The sequence below is a fragment of the Empidonax traillii genome, unplaced genomic scaffold (assembly GCF_003031625.1).
Source record: "Empidonax traillii isolate 1590-97213 ecotype Southwest subspecies unplaced genomic scaffold, ASM303162v1 scaffold1241:size257926, whole genome shotgun sequence".
NCBI lineage: Eukaryota > Metazoa > Chordata > Aves > Passeriformes > Tyrannidae > Empidonax > Empidonax traillii.
The window spans coordinates 72,710-91,051 of NW_020956434.1; the positions used below are offsets into that span (position 1 = coordinate 72,710).

General features: G+C 39.1%; 1 protein-coding gene across 6 annotated transcripts in view; it reads left to right on the forward strand.

The window, feature by feature from the left end:
• KCNK10 (potassium two pore domain channel subfamily K member 10) overlaps positions 1–18,298 on the forward strand; it is a 65,242-nt gene extending 46,944 nt beyond the window's left edge. For 5 of the 6 annotated variants that reach the window (XM_027906041.1, XM_027906040.1, XM_027906043.1 and 2 more), the window contains 3 exons: positions 12,810–12,996; positions 16,176–16,318; positions 17,003–18,298. In XM_027906041.1, the coding sequence (XP_027761842.1) occupies positions 12,810–12,996; positions 16,176–16,318; positions 17,003–17,626 (954 nt within the window). In that variant the 3' untranslated portion in view covers positions 17,627–18,298. The remainder of the gene's footprint in view (positions 1–12,809; positions 12,997–16,175; positions 16,319–17,002) is intronic. The other variant, XM_027906045.1, reaches the window with a different exon arrangement.
• The last annotated feature ends 44 nt before the right edge of the window (positions 18,299–18,342 follow it).

The following is an 18,342-nucleotide window of genomic DNA, read 5'->3' on the forward strand; positions in this document are numbered from 1 at the left end:
CAGGCCTGTAGTTTCCCAGGTCCTTCTGGCAGCCCTTTTTGTGGAACGGTGTGATATTCGCCAACTTCCAATCAACTGAGACCTCCCCAGAGAGCCAGGACTGTTGGTAAATGATGGAGAGCGGCTTGGCAAGCTCCCTCATCACCCTAGGATGGATCCCATCTGGACCCATGGACTTGTGTGGATCCAGGTGGCTCAGTAAGTCACTGATTATTTCCTCCTGGAACACAGGGAGGCTGTTTGGCTTCTTGTCCAATTTGCTCCATTTTTAAGACACGTGGTATGAAAGTGATCCACAGCTTTTTTTTTTTTTTTTTTTTTTTCTGAAAGACAGCAGTACGCATCACCTAACCTCAGAATAGTCCTAGGAAAAATAGTTCTCAGTTATCAAACGAGGCTGGGGGAGAGGACTGAGAGTAGTCCACTCTGCGCTGGTGAAAAGCTTCCTTTTAGCAATTGCCAAAGCTCTACCTTTCCTAAACTTTGTTGTTTTGTCTTTCTGAATACATGAGATTTACCCTAGCTAGTCTTTCTCTCAGAGATTCAACTCCTTTTTAGAAATTTTTGGCTTCTTTGGTCTCTTTTCTTACTGTATAAGTGACAGAAATTGTTTTTACCAATACCTTCCCTAAAAATGAATGGAAAACACAATCTGGGAAAGAAACTTTGTATGAGAGAGTAACTGGGCAGAGGAGGAACACTTAAAAATACAGTCTTTTTAACTAGTCTCCCCTCTGTCCATCCATTGGTTCTATTATCTCTCCTCTCTCTCTCCTCCCCTTCTTTCCCTTGGCTCACATCAAAACTGTAGCATTGTTATCTGACACCAGTGCAGGACTGATGAGATGTCAGCAGTTTGCTACTCAGAGAAGTTATTTGAGTTATATTTCCTTGAAGTACCACGTTTACCTCTTCTTCTGTAGGGCTTTCCACAGCCCAGGGTCCTCCCACAGAGACCCCATTCTGCACTTTCCCTTCCAACCCCATATCAGCATAATCAATCAGTCTTGTGAGAAGTGGCTGAGGGAGGTGGGGTGGAAAGGAGGCTCCTGGGTGACCTTATTGCTATCTACAACTGCTAAGTGGAGATCAGTCTCTTCACCCAGGTAACAAGTAACAGGACAAGAGAAAATAGCCTCAAGGGAGGTTTAGATTGGATATTAGGAAAAATGTATTCGCTGAAAGGGTTGTCAAGCAATGGAATGAGCTGCTCAGGGAAGCGGTGGAATCACCATCCCTAGAAGTATTTAAAAGACATGTAGATATGCTATTCAGGGACATGGTTTAGGAGTGGAATTGGCAGTGCCAGGTTAATGGTTGGACTTGATGCTCTTATAGATCTTTCCCAACCTAAATGATTCTGTGATTACATGGAATTGGGAATTTTCCCTCATAATTCCTAGAATTCCCTTTCACCAGCAGAAGCAGTATTTCTTATGAACTTAGATATCTGCAGGAAAACTTAAAGGAAGAAATGATGCAATTGCTTTCCTCACACACAAGATGACCTTGTTACAGAAGGACCAGAGGTGATGTAGCCCTGGAGAGAATGGTTATCCAGAGCATGGTGTATGCTGACTTGAAATATTTTTCATTTGATTCCTGTGATTCTGTGCCTCTCTCACAAGCTGGGAATTTGGTCTTTGAAGCTACTTCTGTTTTGCTCAGGGAAAAAAGTAATCTATCTGGTGAGAGCTTGTACAGATAGAAAGAAGTGGTTTACAGCAGTGATTTACAAAAACAGAACAAATGCATATAAACAATCTCAGCTCATGATCTGTTCTTTTGCCTGTAACACCTTAAAGGTCCATCTGAGATTCACACTTTCCTGAGCAAGGTTAAAAAAGGGGTGCTTGTATGTCAACAAAGGATTAGTTTATGTATGTAGGTGTGGTGTTTGTTTTAATTAGGTATGCACCTGAATGTACATTTCAAATCTTAGCATCGTGAAATTTGGGAGTAATTTAGAATAAAATCTGCTCCCAGATCTGAATGTTGCAGTTACTTAACACTAAGTTTATGGATATATACATAGCCAAACACTAACAGAAGAGATTTGCAGCCAGTGTGTTTTTTTTTCATAATCTCAATAAAACATATTTCGCTAAAAATTATCTTTACCACATAAGAATAATAAAAAATGTAGTTGCACTCTAGTGCTTGCTACCAATACATCCATAATGCCTCACCAATATGATGAGCATTTTAATTTCATTTTCAGTTCTTCTGTTTTAAACTTGAAGACATGCATTTGTAAATTATGATAAAAGTGAAATTAAGGAATGCAGGTACTGTAAGAGTCCACAAATTGCAGCAACTGCGTAGGCTCTATACCAAGAGCATGGCAGAAAGAGCAGCTTGGAAGAGCAAAATACAGCAGCTAGCATGGTGGTCAAGGATGCACCATGCTCTGCAAATACTCTGCCTCTGTTTATTTCAGCTTGTCTTCCTCATCAAACTTTATTTAGACCAGAAGGAACCATCTTTAAAAACACAGTCAGTGCTAAGATGTTGGACTCTTTGGGATAATTTGTCTTTTGCAGTCTAAGGCTGACTGACGGGCTCTCCTCAGGGAAACAGATTTTGGGACCATGACTTTTGAAGCGTATGGAGATTTAAACAGTGTATCTCCCACCACACTGGAGATACTGGTTGTGAACCAGTTCTGATGGGTGCACTCCTCCCTCCATCCTCTTGATAAAGAATTTCAGCAATGCAGAAACAATAGGCTGTGGTGAGGAAGAATGTTTTGATCCTTTCAAAAAGTATTGTCTAACAACTGTTTAAGTCAAAATGCATAAGCACTCTTGAAATCCAGGGCTTCATTGTCAAGATGTGTGCTCCAGCTTGGAAAACTCTGATTGCATTTTCCTCTGGTTTGTCAATAACATGCCTGTTACAAACAGAACTGCTAATCTCTCTCTGTTCTCTACAAATGTAGTCCTTTCTCTGCTTCTTTCCACCTGGGCTCCTTCGATGCCCTCCTTTACAAGTGTAGTTCTAATTGCTTTCCCTGGATGCAAAGCAATCCAGACACAGGGCCATCTGGACACTTCACTGGAGTATATCTAGCAATGGCAGAAGTGTGACTGAAGGCTCTTAAGAAGTTAAACTGAAGTATGAAAAGCAGGCATAGTAATTTTACAATGCCTGTGTCTGAAATACTTTTTTCCTTGAGATACTGCAGGCTACATCTTTTTTGTGTTTCTAATCTGTATTTTAATTATGGTGATGGAAAGATAGCAGAAGTTTTGGTTTAGATTTTGATCATCACCTGCTTTAGTAATTCTCATGCTCCAGTGCCAGTAAAACATCCAAGCAAAAAATAATCCTCTGGGTGAACAGAACAACTGATGATGCAGGTTGTGACTTCATTATGTGTGGTGACTACTCATCAACCAGAGCCAAATTTGTCTCTGAATTCTTTATTTGGTTCAGCCACTGTCTTGAATACACTGATTTTACTCTTCAGATGTCTTACCCCTCCATTATATTTGGGTTTTAAGAAAGTATCTCTTTCTGCATAGACCTAAGATAGTATGCTATACTAAAAAATTAATTAAAAATTCCCAGCTTTTGACATTTTATGCCCTCTAACTTGGTATTTAATTCAGTAAGTGATGCTTACAGCTACTCTACACTTCAAGGGAAGAAACTTAAGTGTAGCAGACCTTTTGTTGACTCATGTGGTCTTTTGCAGTGAGTATATTATGTCTAAAGTTGACATGAGCTAGCAGTGTAACACATCTTTCTTTAATTCTTCAAGTCAATAATGTCTTGAAAATTGGCATAAAATTTAAGGGTTAATAATAACTTGGACAGGTAAATTCAGATCTTGACATCTCTGAAAGATCTTTTAAATGTTTTGCGTTTATCTACAATGTCTGAGGGTTTGCAAGAAGTATAGCATCAGCCTGAGGCAACTTCAAAGAGAGGATCATGAAAGGTCTTGAAATGAGTTTACCTCTCAAGAGAGCCCCAGGAGGTATTGAGCTTGATGGTAGTTGAAAAGGCATAGAAAGAGAATACTTTAGGACCTGTTTGACTGTTTACACAGAAATAATGAATAAACCAAAGACAGGTGTAGCAGGCGATTAGCAATTAAAAAATTAGGAGCAAAGTAAGAGAGTATTTGGCAATTGACACTGGGAAAAAGGGTTTTCAAACCCTTTTATGGGTGATGGATTGATCTGTAGATGATGACTTAATTTATCATCCTTAAGAACATAAAAACAATATAATAATGAGGAATTAAGTTTTCAGGAAGGAGTTTTCTTCCACTGTTTAACATACTCAGGCTATTTTTTTATGTGCATCAGGGATAATCTGTGGAATATGATCTCTGTCCTTTTGTTAACTATTGCTCCTGTTTATTTATCTGATTATTTATAATATCTGTTTATTTTCTGGTTTTTTTTTTTGTGGTGAACACAGATGAGCACTATTTTTTTCTCTATATCAAAGGTCAATCTTTGTCACTTCTCAGTTTGAAACCAAGTTAGCATTCAGAACACTTTCAGTATAAGCAGTCATAAGGAGTTGCATTTCCATGCAGAGCCTGAGTCCCAGTTTTCTAATTAGCGAAATGAGTTCAGTGGTGTTTATGTTTTGAAATGTTCAGGAACACTATTCTAAAAAGTGAAACTATACCTGCCTGCCTCCTGCTAAAATTAGTATTAGTCACATAACTTTTAGTTTCAGTGAAATGCACTGGAAATAAACCGTGCAAGTCTGAAGCAATTCTTTCTCATGAAACACCAGACAAACAGGAGATGAAAGCATGATTAAGGGTTTACTGAGCAGCTAGGGTTTCTTATATGCTCTGTATGAAGCTTAGCAAATAATATAGTCCAATGGAAGTTGCTGATTAATGCCAAAGAATCCGTGAACTTTCCAAGCACCAACCTCAAATTTAAATTCTCTTCTAAGCTTTAGTAGTGAATAACCTCCTTTTCCTATTGCCTAAAGTTATGGTCATATTGCTATGGAAATTTCTCTGACAGTGCAGTGCTGAAATACCAAATCACGTGTGCCTGGATTTTGATGAAAGTGTTGCCATCTCTGCAAGATTGTTTAAGTTTGCAACATAGGGAATAAAGGAAAAGCAAGACAGAAATGCAACTGCAACACAAAAATCGATGGTTGTTGATCTCCCCTAGAGCCATTCTAGTTAACGTTCAGAATATCCTCCAGAGCTCCTGTGGACAGCCCTGAGCGAAGCATCAGAGACTGAGCATGAGGCAAGTGATAGATCCTGAAAGGCAGTAGATAACAATTACTTAACAAGGGTACTTACACATGGTGCCTCATCCTAGGTAGGAGGACTGTGCTAGCTTTTCATTTAAGAGATGCTGCTTTGATGTTATGAACATGTGGCATGGAGGTGGTAAATTTAAGTGTTATGTTGCTTTACATATTCAACCTTCATCTTTTAGGACTGTCAAGCTATCTTACGAACCACCAAACTACCCTAATTTAATTGACGGATTTGTATTTTCCCTTGGCATGTAAGTGTGTCATTGTGACAATAAGAATCGTTTTGAGCCATGTGAGTGTTTGATGCACCCTTCATGCTACCTTTCCTTTTGAAGGTGCTCCCTGCCCTCCTTTTACCTTTGCAGTGGCAGGGAGGAGCAGGGGGAGAGCTGTGATGGACTCTTCAGGGGTGAGACATTTTCCACTCTTTCCATGTTTTTGCCCAGTGGGAGCTGTTCTACCTTCCTCCTCATGCCTTTCTTCCACTCTTCTGGGATCTGTATCCCACCTACAGTAAAACTCACTCCCCGTGGGCTAGTAACCTGAGAGAACGCTCTTTGGTTACTTGGCTAGTCACAAATAGTGTTCTTCTCAAACTTGCAATGTTTGTGTTGTTAATAGGTGTAAGAAATATCATGGTAAGTGCAAAATGTGCTTTGTAGGCTTTTGCAAGAATTTCTTGCAGAGAGCGATGTGTGCAATTGTACCTGTCTTTGAAGGGCAAGGGAAGGCTGCCTAGCCAGTCATTCCAAGCTAAGCAGAAACTGAAAGCTGCAGTCTAGAAATAGTACTATCAGATATTTTTGTCTGATACTTGAAGATCAACTTCCTGTTTTAAAAGGCCACTGTTTAACCTTTCAGTATCTAGTCCAAAAAAGTATCCACTCCAGCTGATGTTACAGTCCTAATCACTAGGGAAATGTTCCACAGTATGAAGGAGTCTGAATTTATTCCACTACAAAGGAAGAAAGGAAAACAAAACCCAAACAAAACAAAAAATGAAAGCCCGAATAGAGCTAAAAAAATGAATGTTGAATTTCTCCACTCTGCAAAGAGGAATTTTTTCTAACATGAGGTTCAGTTTTCTTCTACTTGCTAAGTCTTTGAAAATAGTCATGTCGTGTTATAGATAACTAGATCTCTCATTGATCAAGGTACACTAATTTTCTTTCTGTCTCTCAGTGCATTTCTTAATTAGATGTTCAGCATATACTCATGAATACAGCTTTGCTGATATGTGACACTTTTCTTTGCACAATCATAACTACATTTTATTTCTTTGAATTTCACTTATGAACAAGATGAAAGCATTTTGATCAACACTGATCCAAATCAGGGTCACGAGGAATGGCAAGGTAAAATCCGTTCAGGTACAGGGAGGTGATGTGGAACAATTATTTTTAACCCATTCTTGCACTCCTTGGGAGCAGGGAATATAGGTATAACTCACAAGGGAGTTGAAGGAGGGAAGGAAGGAGCAGCATATTACAAATTCAGCCTTAAGTCTATGCCATGAATCTCTGTTGTCTTTTGTCTGCTCCAGTATCTGTGAAAAGGATATATTTACATGGATTCCTCTTATTCAACTATTTTTTTTTTCCTTGAACTGAATACAGCTCAGCCATACCAGGGGTTTGTTATTATTATTGTTATTTTTTATTTCTCTGGTAGCAAAATGAGCAACATGCAGAAATTAGCTGGTGCATGTCAGAAAGCCCTTTGTGCTTTATAGAGAGAAGAAGATTGGAAACTGGTATATCAGTCCTAGAAAATTTCTAAGCCAGTGTTTCTGTATTTTCATGGCATTGTGCTTGCTCACATTATGACTGCAGCAAGATCCATGTCTAGAGATTTACAAAAATGACATTAGAGATATCTGCTGCTCTGTCAGAAGCTTACTACTTACTTACTACTATTCCATCTGGGTCTAGACAAACACCTTTGCAGAAGTGTGGTTTATGGGGAAAAATAGCAGTGTATAAAATAAAAATCCTTCTTTGCTCTGACCTGTGCCCTGTATGAGTTCAGGACTGTCTCTACCAAGCTTAGTAACAAATGTGAGTGCTTACAGCTTTTTATATCTGTCACCCCTACTGACTACAGTTAAGAAACAGGATGGATTCTGCACCTTTTTGTGCAGCAATAGCAGCATTTTTTATAAAACATGAGAACTAAAATAACACTGAGGTACCAAGAGAGCTGCTTAGAGCATAGGGGGAGCCATCTCTAGTGGAATGGTTGAAACCACTGTTAATAACTCCTGGAGGTGTCTGAAATGTCATCTGTATTTTAAAATGTATTATAATTCTGCTGCTGTGCTTTCAAAGGGTGTTGTATTCTTCACTGATGTGAGTGAAAGGTGAGTAGGCCCTGGCTGACAGCAAGCACCCACACAGCCACTCACTCACTCTCCTACCCGCAGTGGGATGGGGAGAACATGGGAAGAACAATAGTGAGAAAACTCATGGGTCAAAATAATGACAGAGAAATCACTTGCCAAGTACTGTCATAGGCAAAACAAACTTGACTTGTGGAGTTTAACTTAGTTTATTGACAATGAACATAAATATGCTAATATAAATAAATAAATAAACACGGAGTTGAGTATTTGGAAATGAAAAAGCTCACAAAAATTCAAAGTGCCATTTCTCCCAATTTTTCAGTCGTAGCTTCACTGCAGGCTCACTTTACTCCAGACTCCTCTCCTCCTCCCATGTTGTAGCTGTGGGTCATGGTCAGTCCCTCCAGTGCAGCAGCGAGTGGCACAGGGGCTGGGCTGAGGATACAGTAGTGTCCTTTTCCTCTGCTCCTTCACTCTTCCTCCTACGCTGCCATGGAGCAGCTCCCACTCCCCTGACCTTGCTATACCCTCATTCTCTCCTCTATTCCTTCATCTTCTGCCTGTCCAGCATTTCTGCCCTTGCTTAGATACGCTTTCCTGGAGATGCCACCATCTCATCTGAGTGGCTCAGCAGTGCTCTGTGGTGGGTGGAACCAGCCGTGTTCATAGAAGAGAGAACAACAAAAGACTGTTATATTGTTCTTAGACCTTATCTCCAAGTCAGTGATATTTAAAATACATTTCAGTCTCACTGTGAATGTGAAGGACCTAGGATGAAACCCACAGTGATTGCTTTAGGCAGCAAGGAGGTTGATGTGACCATACCCCTGATCACCAGGAGCTCTGTGAGCCTGATGCTGTGCCAGTCTTTCCTGTTGAGCCTGTTGAGAAGGGCAGCACACCTTACTGAAGCATGTGCCAGGCTCTGGACCAGGACTGGCTTGCATTTGGCTGAGCTGAAAGACAAGCAGTGTGAGCCTATGACTACCTGCACCATCTACACCAACTCAGCAAATATTTTGACTAAGGACATATCTAACATTTTTGAATCAATATATGTGATATTCTGGTTTATGGTTTGAGTACAAAGGCTGTGTTTCCTATCGTTAAAACATTTTGATCTGAAGAAGGTGATTTAGAAGACAAGCTGTTTAAGTAGTGCATGAGCAGAGACAATCTGTTCCACGAATAATTGGCAGCATGGGAAAGGGCATAAAGTTAAGAGTAGGTGCAAGGAACAAAGGAAATGTGTTTTCTTTGAAAAGTGTCTGCTCTAAAATGCAGAGCCTTGTGGAGAGATGAGGACAGCATGCTCCATGCAGGCACATTATACTATGTCTAAAAATATGCCATTGGTCATCTAACCAAAAAGGTAACCAGCTTGCCTAGAGTCTTGGGAATATTTGTCAGCAATTCAGGAAAGAAAATGTTTGGAAGATGGAGAAACCATCTGAGCTCACTGTGAAGCAGCAAATGTTCCAGTACTATTTTTGGTTAAGTAGTACTGTATATTAGGGGAGTTTCTGTAAGATGAGAGGTGGCACTACAGAATCTTGGAATAAGCATATTTGAAATATGCTGTTCATGGATATATAGATGTTCCACATATTTAGCATGTAGTCTAGTCTGATAAATGACTAGCATCTATTGATTCCCTACTTAATGTCTCCTTTTCCTTTTTCAGAGGAATGTGTATCATCCATGTGGTCTCATTTTGTGAACTTAAAAATGTCATTCGGTCCTTTTATTGTCCACCATCAGGTCAGAAAAATTGTACCTGAGTTTATTCACCTGAAAAGGGCAGGAGACATAAAAGAATGCAGTACATTAGCTTTGAACTATTGGACCAGAGAGAGAGAAAAGAAAGAAAGAAAAAAGAGATTTATTTTAACTCCTGAAATTATTGGATAAGACCAAACCCACTATGCAATAGAAAATAAGGAGAAATTGGGGTCACACTTATTAATGAGAAAGATGCATAAGAACTAAATTCCGTTGATAAAGGTGTTTTCATGAGAATGCCTGTCCTCGCCCCTCTTGGCACTAGAGCACGTTGATAGTAGGTTGTTTAAATTAACATGAGCATCATGACATAGGTGATGTTGCCACTTTAGCTCTTAGTCACCTTGAGAGTAAAATCAGCACCTTCATTGAAAAATGGAAGTGACCTCTGGTAGGTGGTTATATCACAGAAAACTCTTAGTTTTAATTCTTAGATTCCTTCTTTAATGTTTTCCAGATGATTAGCTGTAGATGAACTTAAATTGCTGTAATTAGCAGGCACTAATTTATTTATATTTGATGAATGTCTTATAAATAATCTGCTTCATCAATGTGAAGAGAACTTATTGGTAAATAAATCTGAAATAAAGGTAGAAGACATCTCTTTTAAAAATGTTTTTATTTTACTTAAGCAACTGTAAGATTAGCTACTTTTCCTGGAGAAAGGCCTCTTGTACTATTTCTTTTTGACACCTGTAGAAAATTCTGTATTTATGCAAAAAAATGGGTTCAGAGGACGTGGTTAGCATAGCAGAAGCTGCTAAGCTATTTGTCAGTGTTTGGGTCCAGACCGAAAATACTATTTAAAAGAGAGCTTTGTATGAACCTATTCAGATTTCTCAACCTTTAGTGTTATATAGATATGTAATGATTTATTTATTTATTTATTTATTTATTTTAATAATGACTTCCTGTAACACTGCAGTGGCTTACATTTGTTTAATGTGCCATTATTACAATGTACATATTCTTTGAGTAATTACATTGCCTTAACATTTTTTTATCTGTAGCAGTTAGACTCTACTGTGAATGTCCTCTGAATGCATGTCTAACTGCAGAAAGACCCCTCTTTTCACTTGTGTCCTGCATTTCATTTCTTATTGTCCATTAAGTAAGTCTTCTTCTGAGTCTTCCTTTTTTGCTCTTTTCAGTACCTCTAAAAATGATGTCCCTCATTCAGCATCACTTTCTAACTTCAATTTTACCAGTGAAAGTTTAAAAAAAAAAAAGAAAGACCCTCAACTGCTTTGCTTTTGTGTGAGTGACTGAGGTGCACAATAACCGTGAGTCAGGCCTTTTTACAGATCCTCCCATTAACATCATTACCATTTTTACTTAAAAAAAGCAACAACCTTTGGCTGAATTTATCACCCATGAACAAGGGGATGTCCTGAACATTTGGTATTGATTTGCAGGCCATTCTTTCTGTTCCTGTTTCTCTCGTGAGGCAAGACAATCCTGACACACTCTGAAATGCATTTTAATGTTACTGTACTGAGGATGGAGGAAGGATTATTATGCATAACTTTACTTTACTAGTAGTGCTAGGTAGCTACAAAATACTTTTTGCCCAAGGATTCCCAAGTGACACTTGCCTCTTAACTTCCACTGTAGCAAAGTGTCTGGTAATTAATTGTTATATATCAAGAGGCTGAAGCATTTAGGAGAAGTAGACAAGTCACCTTGGCCAAAGTAATAAATAAACAACAATTTGGTTAAATTGTAATCCACAATGACAAAAAGCAAGGGTGCCAGTCTAAGATACCATGTAACATTTGTGTGATCAGCTGTTTTCCCTTCACCACACACAAAGTCTGAAATCCTGCCATTGTGAATATGTGTCCATACCTCTTAAAGAAGCTAGATCATCTGCTAGTATTTTAGGAAATTGCTGAGAATGAATTGTCAGAAAAAGAAGAAATTAGAAGTTAAGCCAGGTTTTATATTCTTCTGTTGTTTTTCCCCTTGATACTTCAGTGGCTGTTTTTTCCATGCCTTGTATTTGATTATTCTTATTTATGGCATTATATTTCAAATCCTGTTTAGCTATTTTTGTTCATCCAGGCACAGAAAACAATGCACAGACACAAAAATAAAAAATAAAAAATTAAATGTAGGGATCATCTTAAACAGTTTCAGAACTAAAAGTATCTATGAGACATGACATATTTATGGTGCTACCTGGTTTTAAATGCATTCCAGATCAGAGAAGTACCTAATGATGGTCTAACATTGCACCTCTAAAAGAAATGCTCCTGTTTTAGTGAAAGTACAGTCCAAACTGGTTAGATATTAACCAGTTCAGGCAATATCCCTTCTGTATATTGAAAAGATAACTTCTGTGATCTTATTTCCTGTCTAGGCAATGTCCTAATCTGAAATGAGATCTCATTTCTGGGTTAAGGGAGATGCTTGATTTGGAAAACTAATTTGGATATATGTGACTTACAGTGAACTCCACATTGCTTTTCCAGGATAAATAGAGAATTTGCACTGCCACTGTAATTAATCCACACTAAGATTTCAAGTAATTTCCAGGTTTCTCGTGAAACTTTATTGAATGTTGAGTTTATTTATAGCAGAGAAAATCTGAAATAAATCTGCCAGAGTCAATTCTATCAATCCAGGCTTTCATCAATATTAGTGGCAACAAAATCTAAGTTTATATTAAATACACTGAGAGGTTATATTATTTAAGAGTGTAAAATATTGCAATTAAACTGCTTAAATTTTTATTCAGTTTATAGCAGCCAGTAACATCCATACTCTTTGTTCAAGAGCTTTCCAATGTGGATTTACATAGGTAATTTTATCTCAGGCTCTTTGGTATTTGACAGAAATCCTTTATTTCTGGAGTAAACCAATAATACAGCTTTCTATTTCTGAAAAGGAGATTTAACCTTCATATTTGTGAATGAAAGCTGGAAATCTTGAGTCTAGAAAACCCAAAGCATGAATTATTTCTACATAAAATCTCAGCCTTTTAGAGGGGGGAAAGAAGGGTTTATTTTCATTTTAATCTTTGTCTTGCTTGTTGAATGGTTGGAGCTGGCAAGGCCGTGGGGGTGTACACATACATGTATGGAGGTGGGAATGTGCACTTTTTTTTAAATACTGAACCTGAACTTTAATGTACTGGAACCTCTTTGAAGCTCAGAAATGCTTTTCCAGGTGGTGTTTCTGGTAGATTAGTCACTGCCTAGTGCACGGAAAATGGGAATCATGATATTCTGGGTCCAGTCATAGAGGTTCAGTATTACCTGGGCAGGATTCCGACTAACAGGGAAGGAGGGTTGTATTCCTCCTAACAAGCTCACAAAAGACAGCAAGAGACCTACCAGGTGACACCAGCATGATTGGTCTGCCATTCACAAGCTATAGAGACCTAAAATCCACTCAAAATTATTGTTCTGTTATTTCCTTTTTCTAGAAAAAGCAAGTGAGTCAAACAAAGATCCGGGTGATTTCTACTATCCTCTTCATCCTGGCAGGCTGCATCGTCTTTGTGACGATTCCTGCAGTCATCTTCAAACACATCGAGGGATGGACAACGCTGGAGTCCATCTACTTTGTGGTTGTTACTCTGACTACCATTGGCTTCGGTGACTTTGTAGCAGGTGAGCAGCTTCAAGACCAGATGCTGTGCAGGAGGGCCTTGGCTCTTAAAATTCGTTTTCTGGTATGGAGAGGAGGCGTTTCACAATGTGTTATATTCCAGTGAAATGATGCCAGGTGTTTCTGTTGGGGTTACTGTGCAGTAGGACACCAAGCTGATATTAGATCTAGGTGCCTTGCCATCTGCAGATTACAAGCCTTCGGCAGTGGAGATAACAGGAGCCTGGAAAGCCCTATTTTCCTTTATCTTGCAGTGAATTATGCACAAGTCAAATTACTTTCCCATTGAGTTCAAGATTTGCATTAGTCCATTAGGGCTCAATCTGAGGCTGACTACAGAAGGAAGTAGCCCAAATGATGAATGGAGGAAGGTTTTGCAAAGTAGGGCTGAGCCACAGGGCTGTAGAAATCCCTAGTCTCAGTGGTGGGCCGCTACTACAGGAGCTGCAGCATTTCAAAAACTGCATTTTGTTCTCTAACCTTGGCAGAAATTATTAAGGAAAGCTAATGTGGAAGAGAAGGACTAATGGGGTATGCATCTTAGTGCTTGGAGGATACTCTCCAAGATTAATACAGTACCAGCAGGAACTATAAATATCCACCCTCATCAATTTCCAAAGAGGGAGTCAAGAGAGTTGGCTGGAGAGACGAGAGATGTTTTCTTTTCACACAATTGCTTTGCTAACGAAAAGGTAGTTAAAATAAGTGGATTTTTTTTCCCATCAGTGCATGACCTCCACTCCTCATTCCTCTTAGCAGTCCTAATTAAAGGCATTAAGATACTTATGTTACAGTCATAATATGCTGTTTTCTTACTTTCTATAAATCAACAAAGCATGAATGAGATAAAAACATCAAATAAAACTACAGGGATGGGGAAAGTTCTCTTTGCTGAAGATCTGCAGATAAGTCTGTTTGTAGACAAGACTAATCCTTTTTTTATGACATAGTGGTATAGAGGACATGAATTATTGAGGAAAAGAAAAGGCACAGAACAAAGAAAGACCCAGATATGAAGAAAAAAAAGTGTTTAATGAGCATTCAGTTAAAGAAGTGATTGTATAAGCTTGGTTCATTGTAACCACTTAAATGTATAGAGAAGTTCACTGATATTCTATCTTTGTGGTATCATGGTATGAAATAAAAATAATTTACCATGTTTTTCTTAATCATATCACACGTCAGTATTGTTTTCTTTAATAATATAATAGTGAAAAAGTTCTGAATGTCAAATTGTTCTATATGCAATATGATTAGGAGAATATAATCCACAGCTGGGTGTCTATAACAAGCAAGATTTTTCAAAAATCAAATGGAAGGCCCTGAATAAGAAAACTTCAGAGGCGATTTCATGATAAGAATTTAAGGCAGGTGATCACCAGGAGATTTGTGTTTTATTGCTGACTTTGAGAGAGATTTTCTGTCCCTTTTATTTTCTGTCACTTTAATCTCTCACTATCTCTGTCCCTTCAACATCAAATCAAAAATGCTACATTGTAATGGGTAAAACAGCATCAATAGAGCTATGCCGTTTTCCCAGCTCTTGGCAAACCAGTGAGTTTTTGTACTACTGTTAGAAATACAATTGTAGATGAAACCTGAAAAAAACAGAATGTCTGATAGGCTGAAAAAAGTGGTCTCATGCTTTGTCAGTCACCTGATTACTCTGTAAGAGAGACCTAGACAATCTGTTTCCTAGCAAGCTTCCTCAGGGACACATATGATCAGAAGAGGCTTGTACCATGGCAACAGCAGTTACCACCTCCCATTGTTTCACACTCTTAAAGACTGGAAAAAAGAGTGTGATTCATTCAGTATATGGGGAGAGATTAACATCAAAACCAATATTTGGGTCCCTTTCAATTCTCAAATGCCTGACCTTCCGTGGAGATGTTCAAACACCATACTTACACTCATATTGAGTTTTGATAAAATTAAAGTCATAGCAATGTCTCAGATTGCAAAAAGGAAAGGGTGAAATGCCAAACTATGCTGTGTGGTGATTTTAATAGGCAAAAATCCTAAAACCTCTCTGCAGTCACACAGAGGTATCAGTAGCTGTCTAGCTTTTGCCTAACCAGGTCTAGAGTCCAGGAAATAAGCAATCCTCTGCCTGAATCTCCTGGAAGCCTTGCTATTCAGGCAGAGATTTACACAAATACCACCAAGGTGGTGTTTGTTTGCCTGCACTGAAGGATAAAGTGATGCCCATGGGGCTCTGCAGACTCTTTGCTGCTCACTCTGTTCTACTCAGGGCTTTGCCTGCTGTCACTGGCCCTCCTTCTTGCAGTGCACATAGCACGGTGATAGGACTGAGAGTCTCAAAAGTGAGGCTATGGTTGTTGTCTTTTGGAAAAGTTTATTTTATTCTGTAGTAGGCAGCAGCCTGGCTGCTACTGCACCTATTTTAGGTTCTTTGTAGTCCATTAGATTTGCCAGATGTCTCATTCTTGTTTAACCAGCTCATCTCGAGACTTGCATGAGGAACATACAGGGTATTTGTTGCTTGCTTTGATCTATATCTCCTCTCAAGTCACTGGCCAGAGAATGCACCCCTCTAAATGACACCCAAGCAGATGTATACTGTATCTCCTTATTATCAGGGCTGATACATGGTTGGCTTCCAGTCAGATGTCCTGATTTGGAAGGCTGGACAAAAGGGAAGACAAAGCTACATATCTTTCTTCTGCACGTAGGTCTCTCAATCCTGTAGCTAAAACCAAAAAGTCTGGAAATTCTATAGCCTAAAGGGGTTGATCTGTAAAGTTTCTTAACTACCAGGCTGCAGGCACTTCATCTATATAGGAAGTATCAGTATAAGGAAGTATAGTATAAGGAAGACTAGCTGTATTTAACCTTTTTCTTGGACAGGTGTTTGTGCTGTTGCAAGTACTATTAAAGCAGGAATTTCAGACTTGCTTCAGAGTATGACTGATATAAAGCAAAGTGTTTACTAGACGTTCTGGCAGGTCACATAGAAGCAGAAAAGTAGGTAATTCTGAAGAGTTTTAAATTAAGAACAGACTGTGTTCCTCCCATCTGACAGGCTTCTCGTCTATTATCAGAAGTGCAGTGATGTTGTCAAGAGTTAAATACTTTCAGACATTTCTCAGAATTGCAGATATTTTGTCAGAATTTTGGCGTCTTACAATTCCTAAGCATAAGTATATGCTTATTTCAGGAGGAAATGCTGACATACATTACCGAGAGTGGTATAAACCCTTAGTGTGGTTCTGGATCCTTGTTGGCCTTGCCTACTTTGCTGCTGTCCTGAGTATGATTGGAGACTGGTTAAGAGTCCTGTCCAAGAAGACACAAGAAGAGGTAATGATTAGTAATTTCTCAGAATGTATTTTGAAAATTCTTCCAGATGACTTGAGAGAGTGGTATTTGGACAGCTGTGCAATGGAAACCTCCATTAAAACTCTAGACTGGCTCAGTCAGAGGGCCACTTGAAATTATTTCATGAGCGTTTCGAATGTTAACTGCTTTGTGACTCCGTGGCCCTGAACAGGACCTTTGGTGGGACTGAACAGCTCCATCCATAATCAATATGGGAAGATACATTACTGTACTGCTGCACTGGTTGTTGTGCTGCTCTGAAGCATATTGGTTTAATTATATGTGATAAATTTTGCCCACTCCTGACCATCTACTGCTGACCTTACGAATCAGGAATTTTGTTTTTTATCAAGGAGGGATTAGCATGAACACCTTTCATTGTGTAACACAGCTATAAAATGTGTTTGGGGTGGCAAAGTGTGACACAGGCAGACAAGTTATATGCCACAGAAGCCATCCGCTAGTCACTAATTGATGTGTTTAGAAATGGATGCAGTGGAGATGGTGAGTTTAGAGATGGATGCAGTGGAGATGGGACCACTCTCTGATTATGTGCCAAAGAAGAAAGTGTTTATGCTGCTGTTCTAAAGGAAAGACTGTAGCTTCATTTTCCTGCGCTTTTTTTTTTTTTTTTTAAATAAATAATTTCTCTTTCTTCTTGTAAAGGTTGGAGAAATAAAAGCCCACGCAGCGGAGTGGAAAGCAAATGTGACAGCTGAGTTCAGAGAGACACGGAGGAGGCTCAGTGTGGAGATCCATGACAAACTTCAACGGGCAGCCACCATCCGGAGCATGGAGCGCAGGCGCCTGGGCCTGGACCAGCGAGCCCACTCCTTAGACATGCTCTCTCCAGAGAAGCGCTCTGTCTTTGCTACCTTGGAAACAGGGCGCTTCAAGGCCTCCTCTCAGGAAAGCATCAACAATAGGCCTAACAACCTGCGCCTTAAGGGGCCGGATCAGCTTAACAAGCACGGGCAGGGGGCATCAGAGGACAACATCATTAACAAGTTTGGATCATCTGCTAAGATGACCAAAAGGAAAAACAAAGACCTCAAAAAGACCATCCCTGAGGATGTGCGTAAAATTTATGAGACCTTCAGAAACTGTTCTTTGGATGAAGAGAAAAAGGAAGAGGAGACAGAGAAGATGTGTAATTCTGAGATCTCTTCTAGCACTGCAGTCCTGACCAACTGTATCCAGCAGCACTCAGACGTGGAAAATGGAGTGATTCCCAACGAAACCAAAGAAAGGGAACATGAAAACAAAGCGTTACTTGAAGACAAAAATTAAATATAAAAGATGCTTGACTTGAATTAACAATGTTAGTGGTTTTATATATATATATATATATTGAGACACGTGCCTTATACAGACTCCTTATTCAATCTGAATTATATAGCATCGAGGAATATTTCACTGTGCCATAAAGACTCAAGCTTGCTCTGCCAAAACAAACCAGGAACACAGCACTGCAGAATGGCAACAGAAAGCTACGCACATGGAAATTTCAGCATGTGTAAGATTACCAGGGCAAGACACAAGGGAAGGAATTGAACCATGGCAATATCACCAGAGTGCTCCTACCATGGCATATTAGACAAAGGGCAGCTATGTAAGAAGAGCCTGCGAAAGGGATGAAAAAGAGTGTATCTTTGTAGGGGATTATGCATCCATAAAGCCTTCCCCTGGTGATTAAAAAGAGGAAAAATGATTGGAGTGAACAGAAGACTTTCAGTAAGGCTTAGTTTATGTTTTGGCACGTGATCCAAGCTAGTTTTTTTGTTTCCTTTTTTTTTTTTTTTTTTTTGAGTCAGATGCATTACCTTTCTAAACTCCAAAAGAATGTCTCTGGACACAACTACCAGCTGGGTGCTGGTTTGAAAAATCAACACAGATGTATGTAAGGGTTGGATTACTCTTTTCATTAAAAAAAAAAAAAAAAAAAAAAAAAAAAAAGAAAAACATGGATTTTTCTCCCAAGAAAGTGCATATGAAGAAAATGCAAC